This window comes from Dermacentor silvarum, chromosome 1, assembly GCF_013339745.2.
Source record: "Dermacentor silvarum isolate Dsil-2018 chromosome 1, BIME_Dsil_1.4, whole genome shotgun sequence".
Lineage (NCBI taxonomy): Eukaryota > Metazoa > Arthropoda > Arachnida > Ixodida > Ixodidae > Dermacentor > Dermacentor silvarum.
In genome coordinates, this window is record NC_051154.1 from 198,960,309 (window position 1) to 198,988,213 (window position 27,905).

At 46.6% G+C, this 27,905-nt stretch overlaps 1 protein-coding gene across 1 annotated transcript; it reads right to left on the reverse strand.

The window, feature by feature from the left end:
• Positions 1-1,729: 1,729 nt before the first annotated feature.
• LOC125940897 (putative nuclease HARBI1) lies at positions 1,730-4,731 on the reverse strand. The gene is made up of 3 exons (XM_049657576.1): positions 4,370-4,731; positions 3,638-3,867; positions 1,730-1,791 (listed from the first exon to the last, which is right to left on the reverse strand). The coding sequence occupies exons 1-3, from the start codon at positions 4,729-4,731 to the stop codon at positions 1,730-1,732; spliced, it is 654 nt and encodes a 217-aa protein (XP_049513533.1).
• Between the last annotated feature and the right edge of the window lie 23,174 nt (positions 4,732-27,905).

The following is a 27,905-nucleotide window of genomic DNA, read 5'->3' on the forward strand; positions in this document are numbered from 1 at the left end:
AGTTTTTCCTGAACGAAAAAGAAGAAAATAACATCAGTGGTTAATATGTGCTCGTATTGTCGTTTTAGATGCGGAGCATCTTATAGCGGCGGCGTGTCCCGCGGCGTCGTCGGCGTCGGCGTCCGTCCGCACCTCTCCTCATTCTCTCCACGCCAGCTGTGCGATAACGCCTCTCTCCTCCCCTCCCCCTCTCCACGCCATCTGTTCGATAACGCGCTTCTCCCTCCGTGTCTTCATCCGCCACCTGTGCGATAGCGCGCGCTTGCGCGCCTCTCTCTCTCTGCTCCTCCTCTCCGCGCCAGCTGCTTATATAAACCCGGTGCATGCGCCGCGGCCTCAGTTGCTGCTTCGGTTTAGTCACGCTGCGCCGTCCGATGCGCTGAATGGACGCCAACGAATCTGTCAACGAACACTCTTCACGTCTTCAGCAATTTCAAGATACAACCACTGCTACGAGATCCACTCACAGTTCATTTCACCGACCACAAAGCCATCATACTCAAAGCAAGTGCACACCTCAAATAGACGCTGCTCAATAAAGACATTCGTTAACCGTTTCACCTTCGTCTATGCAATTTCATTACTCTTCTTCAAATAAAATTACACCATCTTCCCGAGGGGAACCATGGCTGATGCGGAGCATCGCGGTCGTTATAACGGCGTTCACGCGATGTGATGGTGACCAACGCAAGTTAACACGTAATAAAAACGTAATAATACCAAGTTAACAACGTTAATAACACCGTAATAACAATGTAATTAACGCCGTTATAACGACCGCGATGCTCCGCATCAGCCCATGGTTCCCCTCGGGAAGATGGTGCAATTTTTTCGTGTACATTTTTTTGTCGTTGTTTAGTTCGCGTTGCGTTAGGGAAGTAAGTCCGTACCAACCAAGCTCAGTACAACACACGCAAAACATTTACGCAGAGCAGTGATAATAATGCATAGGGGTGAAACACGAACAAACGATGCACGTTAGTTTCTGGGAAAATCACTTAACAAGGAGGAAAACAATCATTGGACAGGAGACATAGAAGTGATACGATGACTATTAACAAGCTCAGAAACACACATTCGAGAGACAAGTAGCGGCGGAATAATAGGTGTTGGTGGTAGTAGTAGTAGATGCGGTTGCTTTGTTGCCCCTGGAGAATTGGCTTGTACAACTGCCAAGATGCTTTCTCATCTCATTATTAAACTTAATTTGTAAAGTTGGTTCATTCGAACAGGTATTTTAAATTATTGCGTAAAGGCGGATTTCCGCCAGTGCTTTCAAACTATGTCAGTAAAAATTATTTTTGTCTTGGCGTTACTGAAGCAGTTAAAAAAGAAATAAAAAAAGCATGGTGCAAGACACAATAATAAGATACAGTGTTCGTTTGACAGACCTTTGACGAGAGAACACCGTAGGTCTTATAGTCGTATCTTTCACTGTGTTCTTTCTTCCTTTTTTTTTTCTTTTAACAGCTTGGCTAACGTTAGCCGGGACACAATATTCAATAACTTGAGACAGTCGTCGCAAGAACACGCGGTATTTACACTTCTGTGAGACCATGACACCGCTATAAAACTGATAATATTCTATTATTATATATACGATTTATTATATGCTATAAAACTGCTATAAATGTGCTATAAAGCTTCAACAAAGGCACTCCCTCACCAGAACAGGAATTAGCCTCCCTGGTGCACTATTCGGCCGCTGCCTCCCTCATGACTCTTGCAATTAACCAACGGCCCTCAGTCCCCAGCGGCTGCGGAGCACCTGACCAAGGCCGGCGGTGAGATCTGCGACGTGGCAGAGGGTGCTAAGAATCTCTGGATCAGGACAGGCCACCACTGGAAACTGAACCTGGCAACGTTCAACACCCGCACCCTCTTGAGTGAGGCTAGCTTAGCAGGGCTGTTTGAGGAATTGTCAGGCATTGCCTGGGATATTATTAGCCTTAGTGAGGTTAGAAGAACTGGGCCTGGCTTGCACAAACGCTTGCCTCAAAGTCTAGACTTAAATCCGAATGCCGTCTTATCCTAACCTAAACTAAGACTGGACTTCGAGGCCGCAGTAGTGTGCTTGAACGAACCGACAAGAATGAACTACAGTCCAGACCTAATGGAAGCCGGTCAATACTTTTAGTACCTAGGCGGTAATTTTTGCCGCTGACAGAGAATGAGATGGGGAACGCCCCAACTCGGTCGCGATGTCCATGTCGCTTGGCACTGACCAATCGGTGGCCGTCGCCTGATGTAAAATCCGGCAAGACACCGCGATTTTCGTCAACTTTCTCCGTGACTAGACCGCTGACTAGGCAGCAATATGATTTCTTTTTTTGTTCAGCTGAAATAAAAGACTATCCTCGCCAACTACGCAGGCCTATATTTATTGCTTTTATCGCCAGATTACTTGTAGCACGCTCATTTCCCCGTGACCGTCGTAACCCGCGTCACACGGGAACATGACCCGCTAACGGTGAAAAATGCGGCTTCAGCGCGTCGATCACCGCCTTGGTAAATATGCTCGACTGCCTCCAGAAAGCGTCATAAAGGTATGTCAAACAGGTATGCCAACGCACATGACGCTCTAGCGCGACGTGCAGCACGAGAAAAAAAAGGCAATAACACTAATAGAAACACGATGCTACCATCGAGAAGTACGGTTGCAATCATGGCGTGTTCCCTTTAACGTTACCGTTTCCTAATCAAGTGCTTACTTTGCACGCGGGTAGGCAGCAATATACAGGGTGTCCCAGCTATCACGCAGCGCGATTAAAAAAAAGAGGAACGGCGTTACGCGAAGCAAACCTAGTGCTTATTGTTTCCAGTACAGTGGAGTAGCCGCCAGTATTTTTTTCGTTACTGAGATTTAATTAATTAATTATAATTATTTATCTAACTCGAGAAGTACTGTCCTAATGATCAAAGTGGCAATGTGAAAGTTGTAGAGCAACAAGAAAAACTCCCGATACAGCTTTCCGTTGCTCAATACGTGCTACATAAATGTGGTTTTCCGAGTGTGAAAGAAGCCCGCGAATACACGCAGAATTGCCGCACGACTGGCCGCTCGAGGCACTTTGCATGTATTCGCGGGCTTCTTTCACACTCGGAAAAACACTGGTGGCTACTCCTCTCCAAAAAATACTGGTGGCTACTCCAAAAACACTGGTGGCTACTCCAGTGGCTACTCCGAAAAATACTGGTGGCTACTCCTCTGTACTGGAAACAATACGCACTAGGTTTGCTTCACCTAACGCCGTTCCTTTTTTTTTAAATCGTGCTGCGTGATAGTTGGGACACCCTGTATACAGATAGCAACTTGCTTTTATTTGCCGCGCTCTGTAAGCACACGTACAGCAACATCTTGCGCACTCGGACAGAATAGCTCATATGAAAGAGCACATATGAAATAGAGACACCTTTAGCATACACAGAAAAGGGAAAGATTATTTGGCAAAGAAGCAAGACCATCAAGCAATTAATACTGAACATGTAATTTAGAAAAAAGAAAAGAATGGTAATAAAATACAATGGCTGCAGAAACATGAAACATGTCACAATTCAATAATAGGTAATTAGCAATACTTGACATTTTGATACGGAAGTCCTATCACACTGACAAAACATGGTGCACTGTGCATACTAATGACAGACAATGATTTTGCGACGATGTCAAGGATCCGGCAGTTGGCGTCGACGACGAGCTGAACGTTGATAGAATGGTAGAAATGACGGTTGACATACACCTCGTCGTTATCCTCGGGTACCTGGATCCTTACGTGCGTGCCGTCTGTTGCACCCACCACGCAGGGGAAGCCGCCCAGGCGGTAGAAGCTGGTCTGTGCCTCAGCTAGCTCGTTCGGTGAGGGCCAGCTGGTAAATAGAGGAGCACAAATAACGTGTGTTGCATTGCGATGTCATGCGGGATTACACTCGTACACATTAGGACACTAAGCAACAAAGGAGCGTAGGCGCAACAGCCGCAATAGACAATTTTAGCAAAGCATTCACGGTCCGCTTCACTCAGACCGGCTGATCCTAACGATTTGCGCACATCTGCTCAGCGGAACGCTAGCGGGGACGCTAATGCGCCTGCGTACAACGCTCACATCGAAGAACGCTGCCGACGCTCCGCCACGAAGCCGTTTGAGCGCAGCGTTAGGGTGCGTTTACTGCTCGTTTTGTAGTTTTACAGCCACGAAGCGAGAGCGGGGCCAGCGTCTCTGGAAGACGCGCGTGTCAAATAAGCAAAATCAACGGAGTTCATGCAGCCAGCGGAGTGCGTGAAATGTTTTCGGAGGGGAGCGTAAGCAACACTCTGCTAAAACTGTCTAATAAAGCTATAAACATCGCGAATATATAAGACGAAGCTTACCGTATCCAAGCTGAGCAGTGGCGGACGAGAGCAACTCGCCGAATGGTGCGGCTGGCCGTCGATTCGTGCACGTTGATGGTATCGCCTGCCGTGATCAAAAAACCACCAGTCGCGAAGAATTTGAGCGCGAGCACCAATTGTTGCTCAACGTTCAAGGCGTGGCTCCAGCTGGTCAAATGTTCAAGATCATCACGCAGGAGCTCGGCGAGGTACGCGATGCCCGCGCGACCAAACCGGAATCGCCTTTGAAGCTCGTCTTTGTCGAACACTTCGAAGATGTTCGTGTGATCGCGGTACACACGTTCGCGGCGCATCAGGAGCTCGGCAATCAGTCTGAGTCGAACCAGCCGCACGGCAGCCATGTTGACGCAGCGCGATAAAGATTGGAACCAAGCCTGCGTATGGGCAGACTATGTTCCAAACTTATGAGCGGTAATGCTCCTCAGGACCTAAATAAAGTTCTCTGTCTGTCTGTCTGTCTGTGTGTCTGTCTGTCTGTCTGTGTGTCTGTATGTCTGTCTGTCTTGCTTAAACGAAATACGCCTCGCTGATACATGACCCGCAAGCTACCTGATTTTACGTTTAGCTCAGTTACTTTTTTTCCACGGAAAACGGCGCACTTTTCTTTCGAATGATTGCGCTTAGCTGGCGTATCCGAAGGTGTTACGTTCCTTTTTTTGTGCGTTTTTCTGCAAGTTAAGCCCAGTTTTTGTAGGAATAAAGGGGTGATAGATACGTCAGAAAGAACTGTCTAGATGACTTGTGAAATTAACCGATCTTCTCGTTAAAAACAAAATAGAAAGAAAAGCTAAATAAAGTAACCCGTGGCATCATAACTAATTCCTTTTACTTGGACTGCATACAGACCCCGAAAACCACTGTAGAGCTTTTACCTGTATGTCTGTTTCTTTTTTCTCTTTGTACATCATAACCACGCGCAGTGGCTAGGCTAATGGGGATGTTTCTTGGAAAAACTCTGAACTAGCCATTAAATTGTGCAAAGATAAGCTTGGTTGGAATGTCGCTTTTCTGTCACCCGAGCTCACCGCCTGGTCCCATTCTCGTCCAACAAGAAGCGGCGAGTCAGCGTCAAACTCTACACAGACAATCTAAGTAGAATTAGCGTTCAGTCGAAGTTTAAAAACGAACGGGTACAACTTCGAACGTGCCACGCGATAATTGAGAAGCTGTTCGCGAAAATTGAAGGAAGCTATTGCGCAGAGGTAGAACACCCGACTTCTAATCTGCAGGTCGTAAGTTCGAGTCCTCCTCCAGTCCACTACATTCTCAGGCATGGATTGGCGCCTGACACCGGCCAAAAATATATAGGTATATATATCGCCGAGAGCTAGTGGGGCTATACTAGCCCAGGTGCAACCAAATTAGGAAGGCCCACTAAGCTTCAACAAAGTCACTCCCTCACCAGAACAGGAATTGGCCACCCTGGTGCAGTATTCGGCCACTACCTCCCCTCATGACTCCTACAATTTACCCACGGCCCTCAGTCCCCAGCGGCTGCGGAACACCTGACCAAGGCAGTGGTCAGACCTGCGACGCGGCTGAGGGTGCTAAGAATCTCTGGGTCCGGACAGGTCGCCACTGGAAACTGAACCTGGCAACGTTCAACACTCGCACCATATCGAGTGAGGCTAGTTTAGCAGGGCTATTTGAAGAATTATCAGGTATTGCCTGGGATATTATTGCCCTTAGTGAGGTTAGAAGAACTGGTGAGGCTTATACAGTGCTGACTAATGGCGGTGGTCTTCCAGACAAGAAAGAATACGGGGTAAGATTTCTAATCCATAAGGACATAGCAGGCAAGGTTGATGAATTCTACAGCATTAATGAGAGGGTAGCAGTCATCGTAATCAGGCTGAATAAGAGGTATATAGAATGAAGGTTGTACAAGCCTACGCCCCAACCTGCAGTGACGATTATGAAGAAATATAATAGTTTTAGAAGATGTTGAATTAGCAATGAGAAAGGTCCAAACTCAGTATACTGTAGTCAAGGGTGACTTTAATGCAAAAGTGGGGAAAAAGCAAGCTGGCAAGCAAGGAATTGGCACCTACGGCATCGATTCTAGAAACACTAGAGGAAAGATGTTGGTAGAATTCGCGGAAAGGAATAGGTTCCGAATAATGAATACCTTCTTCAGGAAGCGCAGGAACAGGAAGTGGACCTGGAAACGCCCTAATGGAGAAACAAGAAATGAAATAGATTTCATACTCTCTGCCGATACCTGAATAGTGTAGGATGTAGAAGTGTTAGGTAGGGTAAAGTGCAGTTACCATAAGTTAGTGAGGTTTTGGATTTCTCTTAATTTGTAGAGAGAAATAGTAAATTTAGTCAAGAAGAAACAGGCCAACCTAGACGCAGTAAAGGTAAAAGCAGAACAATTCAGGCTGGTGCTCACAAACAAATATGCCGCTTTAGAAGAGGAAGATGAAAATAACATAGAGGTAATGAATGAAACCGTAACTAGGTTGATTTCAGAAGCAGCAATTGAAGTGGACGGTAAGGCACCAAGGCAACTAGTAGGTAAGATAGAGAAAAAAAGGGAAAGAAAGACAAGGAGGTTAGCCAGTGTAAATACCGGCTTGCTACCCTGTACTGGGGATAGGGGTAAAGGGAATAAAAGGTGATAGAAGAAACAAATAAAAAAAATTACGTAAGAAAAATTCGCGCAAGAACGCAACCCTACGCACTACAACGTTCAAAGCCGGTCGCACAATTCACAAGCCCTTAAGAACTTCAGCAGAGCCCTCAAGTCCTTGAGTGCCGAAGCCCGTCTAGACCAGTGTCCTAAAGCTTTTTGCTCTGTGAGGGGGCGATTGTCCAGTTTTTCAAGCGCAGTCGTGGGCACTTTTCTTGCCACATTGTAGCGGGGACAGTGACAGAGGGGGTGCTTGATTGTCTCCTCGCAGCCACAGTTGTCGCAAGCAGGGCTGTCAGCCATTCTAATGCGGAAGGAATAGGTGTTCGTGAATGCCACGCCGAGCCACAGGCGGCACAGAAGTGTTGCTTTCGCTCGTGGTAACCCTGGTGGAAGACGGAGTTGCAGATGTGGATCCAATCTGTAGAGGCGTGCGTTGCTGAAATCACTGTTGTTCCACAGAGTCTGCGTAAGCTCGCGTGCGAGGGAACGAAGTTTTGTGGCTGCGTCGGTTCTCAACAGTGGTATTGATACAATAGGGGCACCATCGTGGGCCGATCGCGCAGCGTCATCCCCACTGTGATTTCCCGAAATTCCGCAGTGACCCGGTATCCACTGGTAGATGATGTTGTGCCCCTTGTCGGTTGCGTGATGGTGAAGTAGTCAAATGTTTGCGACTAATTGTGCGTTAGGTCCGTGGTTGAAAGGCGACAGCAGGCCGACCAAAAGATGGACCTTGACTGTGATGATTTGGGACAAATAAATTCCAGAGCAGCACGGATAGCTGCGAGTTCTGCAGCCGTCGATAATGTAATGTGAGACGTCTTGAATTGGATAGTGACAGATTTCACGGGAATTACCACTGCTTCAACTGAACTTTTGGAGGAGACGGAACCGTCCGTGTAAACGTGGATGCGTTCTCTGCGCTTTTCATGCATAAATGAAAGTACCGTTTGTTTGAGGGCGAATGATGACATCTCCGTTTTCTTTTTGATACCGGAAATTACAAGAAGGGCTTGGATTGGATACAGGCACCACAGTGGTAGAGATGGTCGTGCTGCAGGCGTGAAGTTCGACGGTAATGTTGCATGGTTGACGGCGATAATCCTGCTAAACGCTGAATGAGGTAGAGTGGCAGGAAGGGAGGCGAGATGATGCGATGGAAGTCGGGCGAAGTGCCCGATGTGCATCCTTAAAGTGTCGACTTGAATGTACGTATTGATGGGGTGGTCATGCGCGATGGCTATTGTTGCTGCCGTGGATGCACACCTGGGAAGGCCAAGAAATATTCGCAGAGCTTGAGCTTGCACAGACTGGAGGGCACGGAGGTTTATCTTACCGGTCCCACTCAGTACAGGTAAGCTATACAGTAGGAGACCCAGGAAGAGTGCGTTATAGAGTTGGAGCATGGCCCTCACAGATGCACCCCATGACTTTCCCGCGAGAAATCTGAGAACATGGGTTACCATGGCCAGCTTCTTTTTAGGTACGAGATATGAGGACTCCAGGAGAGGTCCCGATCGATTATCACTCCTAGATGCGTCTTCTCGTAGGTGATTGGCTGTCCATTAATTTTGACAACACACGGTCTCATTGCTTTGCGCGTGAAAGCGACCATAGAGCACTTCTCTGATGACACCTCCAGACCTCGTGCTCGAAGATAACCTGATGTTATTGTGGCCGCTTTTTGGAGTCTGGCACGCACCTGGGGACGCGCTACTCCTGATGACCAAATGCATATATCGTCCGCATAGATCGACGCATGAACGGATTGCGGAAGGGAATAAACCAGGTCGATGAGCACTAGAATAAATAGAGTGGAGCTCAAGACTCCACCTTGTGGTACGCCACGGTAGGCGTTGTGCTGCGATGTCACACCATCCTCTGTTTGCACAAGGAATGACCTGTCCTTCAAATAGCTGAATATCAATCGAAAAACAAGGCCACCTAGCCCGACATCGCCAAAAGCGTCCGGGATGGCTCGATGAGTTATGTTGTCATAAGCGGCTTTAACGTCCAGGAACATCGCCGCTGACAGTCTCTTTAGGGTTTTTTCGTGCTGAACCGACGAGGCAAGATCTATGACATTGTCTATAGAAGAACGTCCGCGTCGGAAGCCTGCCATAGCGTCAGGGTATGCCTCGTACCGTTCTAGATACCATTCCAGACCTCTCAGCACCATCCTCTCCATCACATTTCCTAGACAACTGGCCAGTGCAATGGGACAATGAGACGCCACGTCTAGAGGTGATTTTCCTGGTTTGAGCAGAAGCACGAGTATATGAGCAATAAAAGACCGAAATCTTTGTTTCTCTCACGGAACATCTGTAATCTGGTGCACATGCACTAACCTTGATTTGTACGATGTGGTTCTATGATGTCATTTAGCATGCAATATACAGGGTGTTTCATTTTAGCTGAACCAAATTTTAAAAATTGCCTGTGGCAGAATGCACAATTATAAATACTTAATCTAAACTACTCGATGAGGCGGCCATTACTTCCACGAGAAATCAAAACGCCTAATTGAAGAAATAACCTAATTGCAATAATTAACTTTTTAATTAATTATTTTACGGCAGATCTTTCAATCTACGAATTATAGCCGCTGAGTTCGCAAGGCGTATCCACTTGGAACAAATTCTTAGGACTAAACCAGTTTCGAGATATTAATTTTCAAAGTATCCGACGAAATCAACCAAATCAAATCAATTTATTCTCCAGTTTACATGCTGGACGGTCATTTTGGACTAAAAGCTACATACGTAGCCTGACGTGACCCAAAAGACCAGGCAAGGCAGTAGTACAGCAAACAGTGTGCACACATGCACATACAATAATCAGATTTATTTCCAGCTATTGCAGGAATTCCTCATGGACGAAATAGCTATGAACGGAAAGACAAGAATATTTCCGTCATGGCGAGTTAACAGAATCTGAATGGGAAAAGGTTTAACAGAATGCATTTAAACAACACTACAATAGAAATACTAGCTATACAAAACAACGTAACACCAGCTATACAACATAGCATGAGACTGAATTTTACAAGATTAACATTTGCTAAGAAAACGAAACAGGTTGTACCTTATATACTCAGAACCATACACAAAGACAGTATAATAATCATCAGCTACATTACAAGCGAACAAAGTATGAGCTGAGTTCTTTCTTACTGAAATTACCGACATTTTGTATTTGTTCAAAGTGAATGGTAGGTTATGTATTAACGACTGATGCTTACGGAGTGTTCTGAAGTATGGAATTGACCATATCTCAGGATTTCTTGTGTTCACGTTAATGCGACAACGCTCTAAGGAGGCTAATTGTTTTATGTAGTTCCAAGCTAATTCTGACATGGATGGCCCAATGAATGGTCAAAACGTCTAATGCAATAATTAACGTAATTACGCTAATTAACTTTTAAATTATTCATTTTACGGTACATCTTTCAATCTACGAATTATTGCCGCTGAGTTCGGAAGGCGTATCCACTTGGAACGAATTCTCAGGACAGAACCAGTTTCGAGATATAAATTTTCAAAGTGTCCGACGAAATGCATGGGCATTCCAGTTAACTTTTTGAGGAAAACGCTGTTTTATGCATTGAAGCACAAAAGTAACTGGTCTTAGCGCTAAAATAATGCAATAGTATCGACACTGGTAATAGGGCAATCGCAAAAGCGGTAACATGGCAAATGGTTTAAGGAGCGGTTCTTTGTATAATTTATTTTTCCTTACACGGAAACAATGTTCGTTTTTGTGGAAAAAAAATTAGCGTAGATGCGGCGCAATGCTAAAGAGACAGCGGAGATGTACCTAGCTGGTCTTGGCTTTTGCGTTAGGCTAAGCAGTACCAAGTCATCCCCAGCATTTCCCGAAATTTAATTATAATTTATTTATTATTGATCAATTATTGGTTAGCTATTGACTGGCTATCGATTGTCTATCGCAAGACATTGGCCACTTATTTGGGCTAGGCTAAGCACTACCAAGTCATCCCCAGCATTTTCCGAAATTTCTTGATTATTGATCGATTATCGACTAGCTATTGACTAGCTATCAATTGCCTATCGATGACTAAGTTTAAGTAGCTCCCCCCCATTCTTAGCTAGACTTATCCAGGCTCAGCTTCGCTAGTTAACAGGTGTATGTGCCATTGCGCTTGGACCCTTTCTGCACTGCTGCCAGGATCGGCCCACATTTTTGGATTCGGCAGACACATTACGCCCGGCTGAAACAGCTCCGAAACGAGCCCTGTCAAGTGTTTCCGCACCTTATGCTCTCTCCCCCCCCTTCCTCTCCTTTCTTACGATGGACCTTTTAAAAGCGGCACACCGCCACCTCCGAAGAATACCCCCTGAAGAAGGAGCCGAATTGGTTTCGAAACGTCGGGCTAGTAAATTTCCTTATTTGGTTGGAGTCAATCTCTAAGTCTTAATCAATTGTCCCAACCAGACAGGTAATTCTGTCGAAATGTTTAGCTTCAAGACACACCATATACACATATAAACAATATTAAAACGATGCACAAAATTAAAAAACCGCACTTGTCCTTCTACTTAGGGTCATACAAAAGATTATATATATATATATATATATATATATATATATATATATATATATATATATATATATATATATATACTGGCCAGTGCGCCATCATGTCAAACGAAACGTGACCAATTTCACTCCCTATATAACAACCGATTTTCACTACGGTCCTTCCGTGTGGCCAAGGCGGTTTGGGCGGAAGCAGAATAAAACGCACATTTCAAGCTTCACGAGTGATAGGCTAATGATTTAAATCGTGCTTTTCTAGGAACAGGCTTACACCGACTTTTGTTATCTTCTTGCTTTTCATGGGTTTGGATAAGGGCAAGAAAAAATGGAAACGAGAGACATCCTAAAGTCGTGGCACGGAGACGTGCTCCTGCAAGGGCTCTCGACGTTGAATTTGTTTCATGGCAAAAACAAGTAACAGCTAGGCGCCGACCAAGGTGGATTTTTTTTCCTAACCGACGTTTCGGCTCCCACACTTTCGGGAGCCTTCATTTCATTTTTTTTATTTTAGCCTTGTTTTTTTAGCCTTTTAGCCTTGTTCACAATGCTAAACAAGGCTCCCGTGTGGGGCCGAAATGCCAGTGAGGAAAAAAAAAAGAAATTTTACCTTGGTCGGCGTCTGTTTCCTGTTTTTTTTTGCCATAATTCTTCCCGACCAGACGAGATTTCATCAGACCCTCAACGTCATGTTTATGAACAAGGCTTCTGTGTGGGGGCCGAAATGTTAGTCAGGAAAAAACCATGAGCCATTCCACCCAGTGAAGGTGGGTGACCATTGAATCTCTTGAGCACACGACACAGAGGTGAGACGGAATGTGGAGGTTGAGTATATTCAGATCCGATCGTAGCGGATCTTATCCGTTGTATCTCCAGGTGAACGCGTCGACCGAGTACATCTACGGCAGTCCTCGCTCGGGGGCGGCGGCAGTGCCTCTTGCTGCCGCCGAATAAATTCGAATAAAATTTGTTGGTATACCCTTGTTGCTGGGGCTTCTTGGTGTCCCAGGAGTGACAAGGGTAGTTCAAGAGCGCGTTACAGGTCCCGGAGCCAACAACCGGGAGTCTACAGGGGTATGTGCACGCCATTGCGCTTGGAGACCTTCTGCACTATCACTAGGATCGGTCCACATGTTTGCACACGCACAGAAAAAAATGCGCGGAAGCCTATAGCAATAAACAGCTGTGCTGTAAAACAATTTTCACCTTGGTTGGCGTCTGTGTCCTGTTTTCGCCATGATTCCTCTCGACCAGACGAGCTTTCGTCAGACCCTCAACTTGAAAATTTTGTTTCGTTTGTTGAAGGAAGGGAGCACCCTTTAACTAGTCAAAGGAGTCGCTAGCCTCACGGCTGGTGGGAGGGCAGAAGAGTGGGGGAGAGAGTTCGGAACAGCTTTTAGTGTGGGGGCATGCCCCCACTTGTTTAAAACCTGTGGGGGCGACTGCCCCCACTGTCCCCCCTGGTTCCGGAGCCCCTGCTCCTACATGGAATGGGCTTCCATATCTGGAGCCACTGTAAGTATGTAGAATAAACCCTTTATCTCTCGCTCTTACTTCCGGACGTACTCATCCCTTTGGCTGAAGGATCACCGGCGCAAACGCTACCCCGAGTCCCACCAAAACCCCACTTTAGCGATCACAAACAGCACCGGCCTGCATTTCATCGTGGGCACCCAAAAGCAGGAGAGCTATTCTGCGTGTTGCACGAAAAGCAGCCAAAGTGAGCGACAGAACCTTTTATTTGGCGCCTGCCAAAATGTAAACATTGTGACCGGTTTACAGCCTGAAAAGAAATCAGGAGTCTCTGCGGAGCCGCCAATGATAAAAATTCAATTGTGGGGCTTTACGACTCGAAACTGCACAATCGCTGTAGTGGAGGACTCTGAGTTGCTTTTGACCACCAGAGGTTCTCTAACCTGCACTTAAAGTGTGGTACACGAGCGTTTTTGCATTCCACTTCCATCGGAATGTGGCTGCCGCGGCTGCGAATCGACCTCTCGACCTCCTGTCTTCTTTTCATATGAATTACTCTAACTACCTTTCTTATTCTTATTTTTCGCTTCCTGTTACGTTTGGTTGTGTGTTATTTTTGATTCATTTTGTTAACATGTAGTAGTCCCTTTCCTTCTAGTTTCCTCTTTCAATATATTTGTCATACCACAGTGCTTATGGAAATCTTTCTTATTGCCAATGGCTGACTGTCTGTCATAATCGCAAAAATATTGCTGAAAGTTTGTTCTATTAAAGCATTCAACGGCGTCAGAATACGCAGGTGTGCCACACACAGGTACTTGCCTGCACGGCACAACATTGTCCAGTGTAACAAGATTCTTGGGTAGGAAGAAAGCTTCGGACAGCGCTCAAGTAACTGTCTCTCGGTGAGGGGGCATCTTAACAACTCACTGCCCTCTGCAGGAGCAGTCGTTCTGCAGACATGGAGTGAATGGGAAAGGAGATAAGTGAGAGATAGATTAAGTACTCCATTTCGTGGCTTTACAAGGAGGAACATGAGGAAGGGAAGAGTTTGGCGGCGCGACCATCCTTTCCCTGCCCTGTAACACATCCGACGCCCGTATATACGAGTTTATTTTTGAGACTTCACACATCGGGGTCCTCTCGGAGCTTTAAAATCCACTCGTACTATATAACCTCGCATCTTTAGTCTGAATGTAAACTGGCTTTGGTCTAGTTCTCTAATTCGTCTTTTTAACTCCATTCTCTCCGGAATGTGGTAGTCACGCAAAGCTTTAGTTTCGTGAACCAGGCTTCATTCCTTCCTGGGTTATCTCCCTATTAACGGGGCTGACGTTGGTTGGTTGGTTGGTTGGTTGGTTGGTTGGTTGGTTGGTTGGTTGGTTGGTTGGTTGGTTGGTTGGTTGGTTGGTTGGTTGGTTGGTTGACCCTACATGAACTGGGGGGCAAAAGAAAGCAAAAATTGTTTAGGATACCGCTTCTACGTTCTCTTCTCGTCGATGCTGTCCGCAAGTGTAAGTAAGAAGAAAGAAACAACCATTTCTCGCCTATTCTCCCCTTTGTTCGCGGTCTCGCTCTTACGAGCAGCTTGTCAGCTTGTCGAGCACAATGGAGTTAGTTATGGCATGGAGTACTCAAGCAACTTTTCCTGTTACTGAAATCTAACGAAGAATTACTGCAGATAGAACATTTCTGACTGCGGTCTGCTTTACGTGGCCAAGCTCGCCAAGTAATAGTGAGCTTTGCCGGGTATAGCAGACTCTTGGGATGTCAGGCAAAACAAGCAGGATAAAAAAGAAAAAGCAGCTGCATGGCACATATAAAGAATTCAACCATAGGACTTTTTTTTGAGCGGGAACAGACTTTCTTGGGCTGGGAAGAATTCAAGTCACGTTCCCTTGTCTTGTAGTTATTTACAACGAGAAACTGTATTTGTGGGTTCGGTATCGGAGAAGCGAATTTGTCGACGAAACTTGTCACACGGAGTTGACGGTGTCTTCCCGCTTGTTAGGCCGTCGCCTTCGTAACTGGAGAGCATGGCGTCCGTACTGCAGTACCATACTCATTAGCAAGTTATAATCACAATTATTTTTGGCGGCAGTTTCCATTTCTCTTTTTATCTGACCCTCTGTTCTTCTTTCTGGGTTTTTACGTGCCAAAACCACTTCTGATTATGAGGCGCGCCGTAGTCAAAGGCTCCGGATTAATTTTGACCACCTGGGGTTGTTTGACGTGCACTACAACGCAAGCACACGGGCGTTTTTGCATTTCACCTTCATCGAAATGCGACCGCCGCGGCCGGGATTCGATCCCGCGACCTCGTGCTCAGCAGCTCAACGCCTTAGCTAACTGAGCCACCGCGGCGGGTCTCGCTGACCCTCTGAAGGACGTGGTTTTGCTAGGGGTGCTATTAATGTTACATTCACGAGCTGATTACCACGCGCGTAATTGAATGCCTAAGAGCACCATGGCAGCTATTCGCCGATAGTTGTCCAAGAAAAAGAAAAAAAAAGCCTGCATGTAAAACCGACATTAACGCGACACAAAGAACAACGACAAATGAAAGAATACACAGTAATCAGGACTGATGGGGCGCCATATTGCGCCATTCACTCTGTATAGCGACCAGCCCATGTAAATGTTCTACAAAGTTATTGCTTTTACAAAATTTCAATTCACCTATTTCGGTAAGCTTCTATCTCCCCAAACTCTGCTGTATAAGCTCATAATAGTCAGGCCCTGACTACTTCTTATATTATGGAAAGCGCCCATTTGTCGAAACTGAAATTTATTTTGACATATAATGACGCTTCTAATTTTCTTTCTAGCTTCACTACACAAATGCATGTCGTCAACCTTTAGGCCTCTTTTTTATTTTCTATTTTTTGTCACTTCGACAGCATTTTATTAAAGTGGTTTGAGCTATAATTTTCCTGGAGTCCTCCCATTTAAGACTCTGAAGAAAAGAGGGCAGTTTCGAATAGACAGATAGCGCGAGAGAAAAAAAGGAAGGACTGGAAGGTTAACAGACAGAGGACCAGATGGTTGATTCCTTCGCTCGAGAAAAGGTGGCTAAAGGAAAGAAAGAAGAAAAGGGCAGAATAACACATAGTTTACGCGCACACGAGACAGCACAGTGCGTGTATAAGCGATAGTTTACAATCACAAAAGTAACATTCAATACGCCGTTGTGACTGGCGCACCGCAATGACATCTTCAACAGTCTACAATTTTGTCAACTTCAAAATTTCGGAGTAACATCTTGATGCTTAACATGTAACATAGAGATTAGACAACGTGTATACTCTTCTCAGACAAGGTAAGGCGTCATGGTTTTGCATAGTCTCGCTCTGCACATGATGGTAACTTCCTTTACAAACTGTTTTTCATAGCATTGCTCCGCAAGGGACTTATCTAGATTCACTATACATCCCTAACTGCCCATGGGATCAAGAAATACGCTCAAAAAGAAAAAAAAACTGCTTTTTTTCTCTTGTATTCGCTGATACGAGAGACATAATTTGGTGATAGGGAGTCTGCTATCCCAAATCTAAGGCTAAAGAAAACAAAGAGCTAAAGAAGAAAAAAAGAAAGAATGAAATAAACATAAATTCAAATTTCGCATATTAATTGTAGCGTCTTATGCTTACTCTTGGGAAATGAAGCAGCTAGGAAGTGTTATGGGTGCATACCTCGGAACCCAAAATAAAGCCAAGGGCAATGGAAGGGGAAGCCTTAACCGAGAGTTGTAAGACAGCCACCCGCGATAAAACATGGTTGTTGACAGAGCGATTCCCTAAATAAGGTGCCGGGAAGCGTGATAGCTAACATTATATTAGCAGAGCCGACCGGGCATTGACAAATATTTTGTACGAAAGAAGAGCTTAGTGAAATCGGCGCCTCTGTCCACAAAGACGAGCGACAAAGGGAGTGCTTAGCGGTAGCGCGGATCAAGCTGGCAGCAACCCTGAGCGTTTTTCTTTTATTATTATGAATTGTTTTACGGAACATATAAAAAATTATCTATTTCGCGTGACCGAACTAACGCGAGTTACAAGTTATTCAGAGCCTGTTACATGCGGCCTAACGTATACTTTATTCTCCCGTGTCAAAATTGTACCTCTTTTTCAATTTTCTTTCTCTACTGCTTTACGCGGCGACGCCAGCGACATTTTCTTCGGGATCTGAAAAGCGAGAACCGAGAGTGGCTGCGCAAATGACGCCACCAACGAGATTATCACTCGCATCGTGAAACCGCGAGTGCGAAATCCCTTCAAAAGTTGCCTGCTGTAAGCACGAACATGTTCTTTGACAGAGTCGCTGCACAGAAACAAGGAGAGGTGTGCCCTTGAGTTTTATACTAGGTATTATTCGTGTGAAATTCTATAACGAGGGCCAGAGTTTGCGTCGGCGTGGCAGCTGAACGCTGTGTGTTACTTCGGACCGCAGTCACAAACGACATTGCTAAAATTCGAGTACTTTATTTGGTCAAAAAAAAAAAGAAGTCTACTGCAACAAACATTTAGAACTAAATAGAGACAAATCGCGTTATCTTACAGGAAACCGGAGTTATGAGTTTGGACCAATCGTGTTCTTCGTTCGTCACGCTTCAGTTCAAGCACAGCAAGACGTAATGCAAACAAAAAAGGAAGATTTTTGAGCCAGTAAGCGTTCTAATTAGCACGACATGGACACATTGCTTCACCCGACCAGGTCCTGCTTGCAATAAAAATCCAAGCAAAGCAAATCAAAGCAAAATAAGTAGTGTTGCTAAACTATCGCGTATTCTCATACGTAGTAGGCTCGTACGTAATATGCATTAGGGTCATAACTGCTGTTGCAGAGAATTAAGTGATTCAGAGTCATTGGAGTCTGGCTGATTCGCAGAATCGGCTGTCGCAAAAGTAGAGCCCAGTCTTTACAAAGGCATCATACCCTTCTGCATGACATTTCGCTAACTTGTTGACGATGATAATAATAATGATGATGACGATGATGATGATTATTGGTACTGTACTTAGAATGGTAGGTAGACTACTCGTTCCTACATGACATCGCACAACAAGTACAACGAGACCTACAATCACCCATTGCAATCTTCCATATCGCAGGTTTCTAGGGTACGCCGGGCAGAGAAAGGGGCAAACCTGCTCACCCGAGAAACTCTTCTCCAGGCTCCCGTCATGCTCAGACCTACCCAGACTAGCCCCACAGTCTCACTCTCCTTCGAGTCAGAGGCAAGCCTCCCGCGAATTTGTTGCCATACACACGTGTATCACGCATCAACAAGGCACCATCATCATCCCCACGCCAGCCCGCATCCAACTCCTCCAAGGAATCACAGAAGATCCGCCTCCCTGCATACGTACACGTCACACACCCCGTGAACGAGGCGCCAATGCCGGGCCAAATTCTATAGCCTACTTATCAGCTTCCGAAAATAACCCCACAATAGCAAAGACAATTAATAAGGGGCCCTCTGGTGCGCCAGCGAACGAAGGTTGTGGCAGTTGTGGTCCAGTCACCGAGTCAGGGCCCAGAGTTGTCAAAACACAACAAAATATATTCTTCAAACAAGGCAGTTACATACACACGTGCACACTTCGGCTAGACACATCAAAATACAATCCAGATCGGTATTAACAAAACACTGGAAAATAATTAAGGACAAGCACTATGAGTCCAACACGTAGAGAACAGAATGAATAGGAACACAAAGTGTCCAATCGTATTCACCCGTTCTGGTCTTGAGCCGAACGATCTCGGCGTAGCTCGAGGCAAACCTCGAAGAAGGAACTTCTTCCGGAAATCTAGATGCTCGATGAACTCGTCGGTTAGCTTGCCGGGGAAACCCCTTCTTCGGCAGATGGTCGGTATTCACGTCACATCTATTCACCGGTGCGGTCTGATGCCCCTTCTGATTCCCGCACGACGCTTTTATTGCCTTCGCCGGTGCTTCTCGAACTTCCCGTCGGAGTCGCGATCCCGTAGAATTAACAAAGTCTGGGAATCTTCTAGACTTTTCTCGCGTTTTCGACCACGGCCGTTGGAGCCGACAATCGAGGAGGGTGGTGACTCATCCGTAGGCGCATTAAGTCGGGTTGCCGTCCTCCCTCTCTCTCTGCTCGCTGAGTGAGAGGGTGTCTCGACGCGCGCGCTCTCTCTCTTTCGCTCCTTACCATCGCCTTCGCGTATCTTGTCAAAGCTTCTGGACTCCGTTGATCGCGGACTCCGTTGTGGCGTTGGACTCCGTTGTGGCGTATGCGCTCTCTCCCTCTGTAGAAGCTGCCGCGGGGCCGTCTTGTTTCCTTGCTGGCTTGAGTGATGCGCGGCGCGCGCTTAGATTATGCGCTCTTTTGTGACAGTACAGTAAGGTATAGTACAGTACAAACAGTACAGTACCCGAACACCTATTATATCCTGTTGATATGCCCCCCTCCGCCACCGACACTACCTTATCCCACCTCCCTGTCCCTACTCGCAACCCTGGGTGGCTGACTACGGCCACCACACTTCAGGAGCAAGCGTACCTCACATCCGCCATCAAGTACGCTTAAAGAGGTGGCCTGCACATTGCGCTGAGGCCATAAGTTCATTAATTGGCGGTGCAACAATTTAGTTTTATCTCTCTCTCTCTCTCTCTCTGCAGATGTCTCGAGCGCAACCTGGGATGTTGCGAGACTGGCGTGAGCTATAGGTGTTCTCCTCCCTTGTCCATATGCGCCTCGAATTATCTGCCTGATTAGCCAGCCTGATAGGCTGGCTAATGAGGTAGATAAAGAATGTGTAAAGGGGTGTACTGAACAATTCAAATGATAGCGTCTGTTCGTAACCGAAAAGGCAGGTGACGCAGAGCAGGAACAACTGGTTGCCCGAACGGCTCACACTCGTGCTAAGCACTGGCGATCCGGCTGGCCCACTGGTTGCACTGCAGGCATTGAACGGACGATCTGGCTGGCCTTGTCCTTGTGCTCTTCTTCTTCATTACAATTACCCCTAGTGCAAAAGCGGAGCCATCCTGGTGACTTACGACGTGGTACGACGTGGAGACGAGCGTGTCATAAGAATTGTTTCAGGCGGTGAACGAGGACAACATCCCGTCCACGGCGGCGCTTGTCGGATGTCGGTGTAAGCGGCTCTATGACATAGTTGACCGGAGAGGTGAGTTCGACGATGCGGTATGGTCCATCATACTTCGAGAGAAGTTTTGTCGAAAGTCCAGGCGTGGTACAAGGCACGGACAACAAGACAAGTGTGCCGGGAGCGAAGTTCGGATTCGTAGCGTCGCCATCACGATTGTCTTTTTGTCGTTGTTGGTCGTCGGAGGTGAAATGTCGGGCTAATTGACGGCATTCCTCGGCGTATAGGGTGACGGCTGAAACGGGAGCACACCCTGACGCGTCTGGTGTATAAGGCAAAACCGTATCGACGGTGTGGGAAGGATCGCGACCGTATCACTCTTAGCAAATACCGGCTTAAAACAACGCATATAGGGCGGAAAGTAGATCAAAATTTCGACGCTTATAAATGGCTCACTGTAAGCGGCCTACTGCGTATGCGGCCTATTTTTATGTGGCTCTTGCTTATGCGGCATGCATGTAAACGGCCCATAGTAGGGCCGCTTGGTGAACGTCACGCATAACCCCAAATTTTTATGCGGTATTTCAGATCAAATCTGTCCGGCTTACTAAACGGCCCAAATCTTATGCGGCTCAATTCTTATGCGGCCCATTGGGTATTTTTTACGAAAAAAAATATTTTAAGACAGGCGCCGTCCTCTGTGGTGTTGAGGGCTGTTTCATAGACATTGCATAGAACCACATTATAGGAAATTGATAACACACAACACAAGCATGGCAACGCACTTCATACAAACATGGGAACACTGGGTACAATCGAACCCGGGTACACCGCGTGAGAACCAAACACGCTAACCTCCACATCACTACGCTGCCCTGAGGACTCGCACATCTATTTGTAGATACATTTGTGTTTCCCAGGCTGTCGTTTTATGTCGATCGTGCACCGTCGGCGATCGTGCGTGATACACACATAGTTTGTGTAGCTGTTACCGATGCTTAGGTGGTTAGTGACAGTAGGGCCACGATTTTGTAGCGAGGCATTATGACTTATTCTACTCTAGTCTTATCATCCACCGCTCACGGCCGGCAGATCCCGTTGATAACGCGAGCGGACCGTCGCTCCGACCACTGACAAAACGCGATAAGCGCGAAAAGGCATTATTACTTTAAAGGCATCGCTACAAAATACCGGCCTAGATGTATTTAAATGAGTATCAGTATACGAATAGCGCTTTCAACAGCTGTCATGTAAGGCGGAAAGGCTAAATGGGGTAGGATTACGGAGCATGGGGGCTGCACGAAACGAAAAACTGCTTCGCCAGGCAAATGTGGTTCTTTAATATTTTCTCTTTATTCGCTATGATGCGGCTGCAGTCACTGTTTAACCGGGAACTCGGCTTTGTCTGAGAAACTTCCAACCTCGTTCAGAAGGTTCAGTTAAAACTGATCCGCGCTGTTGCGCTGCCTCAACGGTATAACGACAATACGGCTCCGATATTCTGAGACGTCGAATATTACCCGCCCGTCTAAGTTTGTTAAACCGACAAATATTTCCATTCACCTGCGCTGGCCTCAACGGGGATGCCCTGTCCGAAAGACTGACATATATAGCTTTTGTGAGTATCAAGAAGAATGCTCTCGAACCGATCCTATTATGCTGTTCCGTTGTAGTTAATGATTCAGTGTTTATTTTGAAGCAGCAAGGCGCGTCGTTATCTCCGCCCGTGAGCCTACCGTAACCGCATTGCAAATATCGGAAGCTTCACTGCTTTGCACACGCTAGCTTGTTTTCACCTCTTCACCTGCCAGGCACATGCATGCGACGTTGCAACGAGCTACCGTGGCCATACCTGCAGTGCCATCGAGCTTAAAGGAACGAAGGGAGGTAAGAAATCGAGGCGTCATTAAAGAATTTATATTATGGGGCTTAGCGTCCGGAAACTGCTGTGGATTACGAGGGACGCCATAATATAGAGCTACGGATTCATCGTGGCCACCTGGAGTTATTTAACGAGCACCGAAAGAACGACACAAGAGTTTTTGCATTTCCATCGGAATGGGACACGTGCGGCCGAAACGCTAAGGTGACCTTGTTACTGCGGCGACTGTCGTTGAAAGTGAACGAATCAGCTGTTTCACATAACATAACACATAACACATAACAAATTTCACATAACAAGGTCGGATTTTGCCGGCGTGTCGAAGCTTACAACGGTTCCATTCATATACCCTTGGAAGTCGATCACTTCGACGCAAAATTAACGTGGAATAACCGCAATTTGCCCATTGTATCTTGCGCTGCATTTGTGTGATCAGCACCACCGCAATGAGCACTCTCTGCTATCTGGAATGCAAGTGAATCTCCATGCGCAAGACGAGCCGCATTCATGCAAAAACTGCTTTCAGTTATCTCAAAAAAAAAAGAAAAAGAAAGCACCGTGCAGACTGCAATAAAGTGCACGCGCTGTATTAAGTGAGCACGCACTATTGTGCTGTGCCCGGCAAAGGAAGGTGTGCCAAAGGAAGGTGTGGTTGCAAGCAGATGAGATGGACTGCCCGCTAGCATACCTAATTATCTCGAAGGAGAGATCGAATTCAGATTTAGGTGTCGTGTACATTAGTTGAGTGCCTCTGCCTTCGTTATATCAACTGCGGCCAATATGCACAGTTATTAAAAGCACACGTTTTTCTCCTACAACGTCAAGTATGCTTTTTGCGGAATGCCCACTTCATCTCTGTACGCCATCTGAAAGCATGCTGTGCATTATTGCAGACACGTACGTTCATGCAGACACAGACAAAGAACATATTTTTCAAAGGAGAATGATTTATTTAGAATACAACAAAGTGAAAAGTGCCCAGCATAGTTTCACTGTAGGTTTTCAACACAGAATGGGGACTTATATACCAAGCTCTGACAGTAACAAATAAAAGCCACACTGCTACAGGAAATACTAAAAAAAAAATACTAGTGCCTGCAGCAGAAAATACTAGTGCCTGCAGCTTTTAAAATCTGAAACAAGCATAACGCATTAACTTGCATGTACTTCATGCAGTTGCGACCAACAAAAGTTGGGCCTCTCAGTTCACCGTTTTCTCGTTCATTAAAGAATGTTTTGTTTATAACCAAAACTACGTAAAATAGCAGATAACTACAACATGAGGAACAGAACACACATATGTACTAAACACACTGTAAGGTCACATTTTCTATAGATAAGTTATCTAATGAGGAATTTAGACAGCTAAGTGCTCGCAGCTTTAATGAAAAATAGCTATCTATGACTAGCATGAAAAAAAGAAAGAATGAAAACGCTGCATGAAGAATGTACGAGGTGTGTTCAAAAAGAAACCAAACTTTTGAAATAGCACGCAAATTGGCAGAGAGCACGTTGCACCTACTGAACGAATTGTTAAAACCGACCATTACTGTGGGCTATGCATGCATTAAGTGCGTTCAGGCTATGCAGGCTAGCTTTCTATAGAAGAAATTCGGTTACTGCATTTACCTGTGTTGCCGCAAGCATTTTTAACAGGATAACTGATACCGTCGTGCAAAAAGACGAAGGAGACACATGAAACCGACATCTGCGTTATAAATATACGAATACTACATTTGAGTTCTCTATACTGAGGATACTATTACACATTAAAGGAGCACGTTTGCAGTTAGTACGCGTGTTGCCAAGGTATCGAATTAGAAATATGACCTATTTTGACTAAAAAAAAAGGCAATACTCCTATAGAAGAAACGAAGCACTGCTTGTGTAGCCGTCCTGCTGAAAGATTTATACTGAGCTAACAAACAGGGCTGTGCTCATATAACGTACGAAAATGAAGCAGATCCCACGCACTATGTAAGTCGATGTTATGCGAAGCATTTTGCTAGTAGCTGGCGGCTCAAAATCATTTCGCAGTACGCAAAGCGTTACTAGGTGGATCAACATGTTTGTGTAAGACGAACAGCCATGTGTTTAAAGCTAGCGTCTATGAAGACAGCAGCAAGACGACGGTGACCACGACCATGTGAAGCTGACGGCATGGTTTCTATACACCGGCCGTTCGACGTGAGCTTACGACATGCCGATTGTTAGGTTCTACATAGGTACTGCAGGAGCGTGAGTGAAAGAAAAATCACCAGCCCTTCCCCTGTCGAGAAAATGGCTGTAAGCGAAGCTTATCGTGTGTGTATCTGACCTTCGTCCGGGTAACATTCGGAAGCCGTCGCCTCGGGATTCTCTGATCGTCGCTGACGGCTGGCTTCGGCTTCGGAAGCCCTCGCCTCGGGATCGTCGGCTCTTCGCTGACGGCAAGCCTCGGTGAGGAAAGTCGTGACGCTTGAATCGGCACGTCGACGATCAGCCCTTTCGCGAGCGAGTTCACGCCAGCCTTCACCAAACGCAGCTTGCTCCTTTGCAGAGCGCACCACGCGTGGCCTTCCCATCTATTCGCTGAAACTGATCTGAGGCGAGGGAAGCCCGAAGGAGCGTGCGCCAACCCGCTTTCCTTCCATGTCCCTAGGACCTCGCGACACACCAAACGAACATGATTGGTCACGCGCGTGTAACGTGATCACGCGTGTACCGTATCCAATGCGGGTGTGCGCCGCACGTGATTTCTTTTTATTGCGATAGCAATTATATGGACACTTCAACCGAATTTCTGCCGTCGGCGTCGCCGTCGTCGTCGCCGTCGCCGTCACCGTGAGGTTCCGTATAGATAAAATCTTCGCCGCGCGCCGTATGCCCTAGCGGAAGCGTGCGGGGACGCGCGCTATCACGGAGAGCGAACGCACTCAATCTCCCACGCGCAAGCAAGGAAGCGGAAAGCCAGCGCCGGAGGGAGCAGGGGGGGGGGGCACTTCTCTGCCAACAACCGCGCTCGTCGCTCGCCCGCACAGTCTCTTATCTCTCCCACGCGCAAGCAAGGAAGCGGGAAGCCAGCGCCGGAGGGAGCGGGGGGGGGGGGGGGGGGGCGCACTTCTACTCTGCAAAACAACCGCGCTCGTCGCTCGACCGCACCGTCTCTTATCTCCACACGGCTCTGACATTTATGCACTGTGCATTCGCCGCTCAGTTTCTGTTGAAGCGATAGACCGGACGTACCTTCGCCCGCTGCTGCGGCGTATATATGCGCTTGCTGCCAGCGTTTTGACAGTCGTTGTCTGCAGTCATTCCGTGTGATCTATTCATGTTTGTTTGTGCGCGCTCACACCACGCTTGTTCAATCAGTTAGTAATAGTCGGGCCACATTTTCCAACGCACGCTACACATGCAATGCTGCCCGGATCGGCAGTGCAGCGCTACAGGTGTGTCCCTTCGCACGCGCTTGCCCACGGGAAGCGCTTCTCATCAACACCACCGTTTCACACGCGCCTTCTCGTGGTCATCGAGTCTCTCTTCATGTCGGTCTACTTACGCCGCAGCACACCTGCTTACTTAATCAGCTCATGTTTACTACAATTTATATTGCTACCAAAGCCGCTCACCTTACATCGTATGACATTGCTGTGTTGCATTCGCATTCATTGCTTCGCCCTTAGGGCGAAACTGTGACATTTTTTTTTCTATATTTCTTTCTATTTCCATCATTACTTTCTTCCCTTTCTTTCTTTCTTTCTTTCTTTCTTTTGCCTGGTATGTGCCATTGACCTTGAACCCTTTCTTCACTATCATCAGGATCGGCCAACACGACAGGGGTATGTGCCATTGAGCTTGGACCCTTTCTGCACTATCGCCAGGATCGGCCCACTTTTTAGCGTGACACCACTACCACCGCCGACACTTGTGAGCCTATAAAGCTTTGCTTAAAAAGACGGTTTGTGTGTTATCATGGACTGCGTGCTATACAATCTTACGTACCTATGGCTATATCGAGTATTGCAAGGTAAAGCGACGATGGCATTTGCACTCCGGCGATGAAACGTTAAAACTTGCTCGACCTTGGCCAATCGTTAAGGTGGTACAGTGTAGCACAGTTTCTACTTAGCGTTAGCTGCTATGAGGAAAGTACCGGGGAATGTGGGCCGCTGTTGCAGGTTCGCAGTCTCACACATCATCTCAAAGCACGAGCTGTCACTAGGAAATAACAGGAGAAACTGCAACCTGAAGCACGCGCCAAACGTCTCCAAGAGCTAGTCGACTTTGGTATGAGCGGAGTATGCGTGCGACCGTGGCCTAGTGGTTATCGAGCTTTGCTCGATGGCAGTGATTTGATTCTACACTCGGTCACATACTTTTTTATTAAACGCGAAGCATTTCTTTGCCTAGTTGGAGCCAAGATAAATGTGACGCCGTCCAAGGCCACAGAGTTTGTCGCCTATGCGCGTGCAGCCCCATGCACTCACTCGCTGGCCGCTGCTGGCTTTACGCCTCCTCACCTTGCTCCACTCGCCGGTACGGGTGTGCGCGCTAATGGAACTGGCTCGGTAGCGCTAACTGCGCTATGTTGCGCGTGGGCCTCTACTTGCAGGTACAACAATGAGCACTCTAAAGTATCAAGAGGGAAGAGGAGCATAAGATTGAGGCTCTGCAAGTACTACAGAGGTATGCGATACGTACCGAAGTGGCGAGGCAGGAGGTGAAGGGACGGACGGAAAAGATTCAGATACGCGCGGCCGTAGGGCGCAAGCAACAAGAGAAGCGACGCGCAACCGAGCAACAATGGCTCGCCAAGCAAACGGCCGATCAACAGGCTGCCGTGACAAAGCGGCGACGATTGGAGGACCGCCAATTCCAAAACGCAGACGTGTACATTCAAAATCACTTTGTCTAAGACGAATTTGGTGCGGCGTGTAGCGTCTGAAACCGCCTCCAGTTCCAATCGTACGTCGTCAGGGTGTCGCGGTCTGCGCATGTGCAGGTCCTCGAGTGAGCGTTTTCCCCGCGAGGACGTTAGTTCGTTGGGGCTTTGGCCCACGCGCAGGGGAGAAATGCTTCGTATTGACTTAGATAATCATCGAGGATTGTTTCTGCCGTAATTTTTACAGAGGTACGAAGTGTGGTGAGACAAGAAATACTACCTACCGCAGAGTACGTGGAATGAGGCAAAGAATGCTTCCCATTAAAATTAAGAAGCCTATAAAACTCTCTCCAATCATTAAGTTTTACTTCTTATATGTGACAGACCTCTGTGTGAAAGCCTGCTACTGTCGCCTCAAATGAGTTCAGAAAAAGGCACCAAAAGTGCAATGTAAGCGTTAAAATTAAGTTATTGTTTTTAGTTTTTCTTGTTATTTAGTGCGAAGTCATAGAAGGGACACTCTTGTTTAGGTCGATGATCCACATAAGGTGCCATACAATCTCGGACATACTTTCGGACATGACAGGTAGGTCTTCTTTCTGTCATCCTTTGTTCTTGCAATCCGAGCCATTAAAGCGGGAATATCAACCTCGCTTCCACTTCAGTTTCGTAACCCTCTCGAATGTGGGAAACGTTCTTATTCATCATTTACCGCGTGTTTTTTCGTCAGTATAATTCCGGTTGGTGCCATTATCTCGGGCATCGATTCATCTTTGCGCAATGGCCACGTTGCTTGGTGCGTGTCGTAACAATGTAATTAAATTCGAGACTCGGATCTACTTGTGTCCCGGCCTCAAGAAAAGAAGGTAAAAGAAAAAAAAAGGTAGACGAAACTCGTTAACCTGGGCTACAGAAAAGTGGACGTCCTTACAGCTCCGCCAGATGCTCAGCCGAAGTGCAGGAACACTCAGGGAACTTAACCAAACTTAGCAAAAACCCGCTGCTCCAAATAGTGACAATGTAA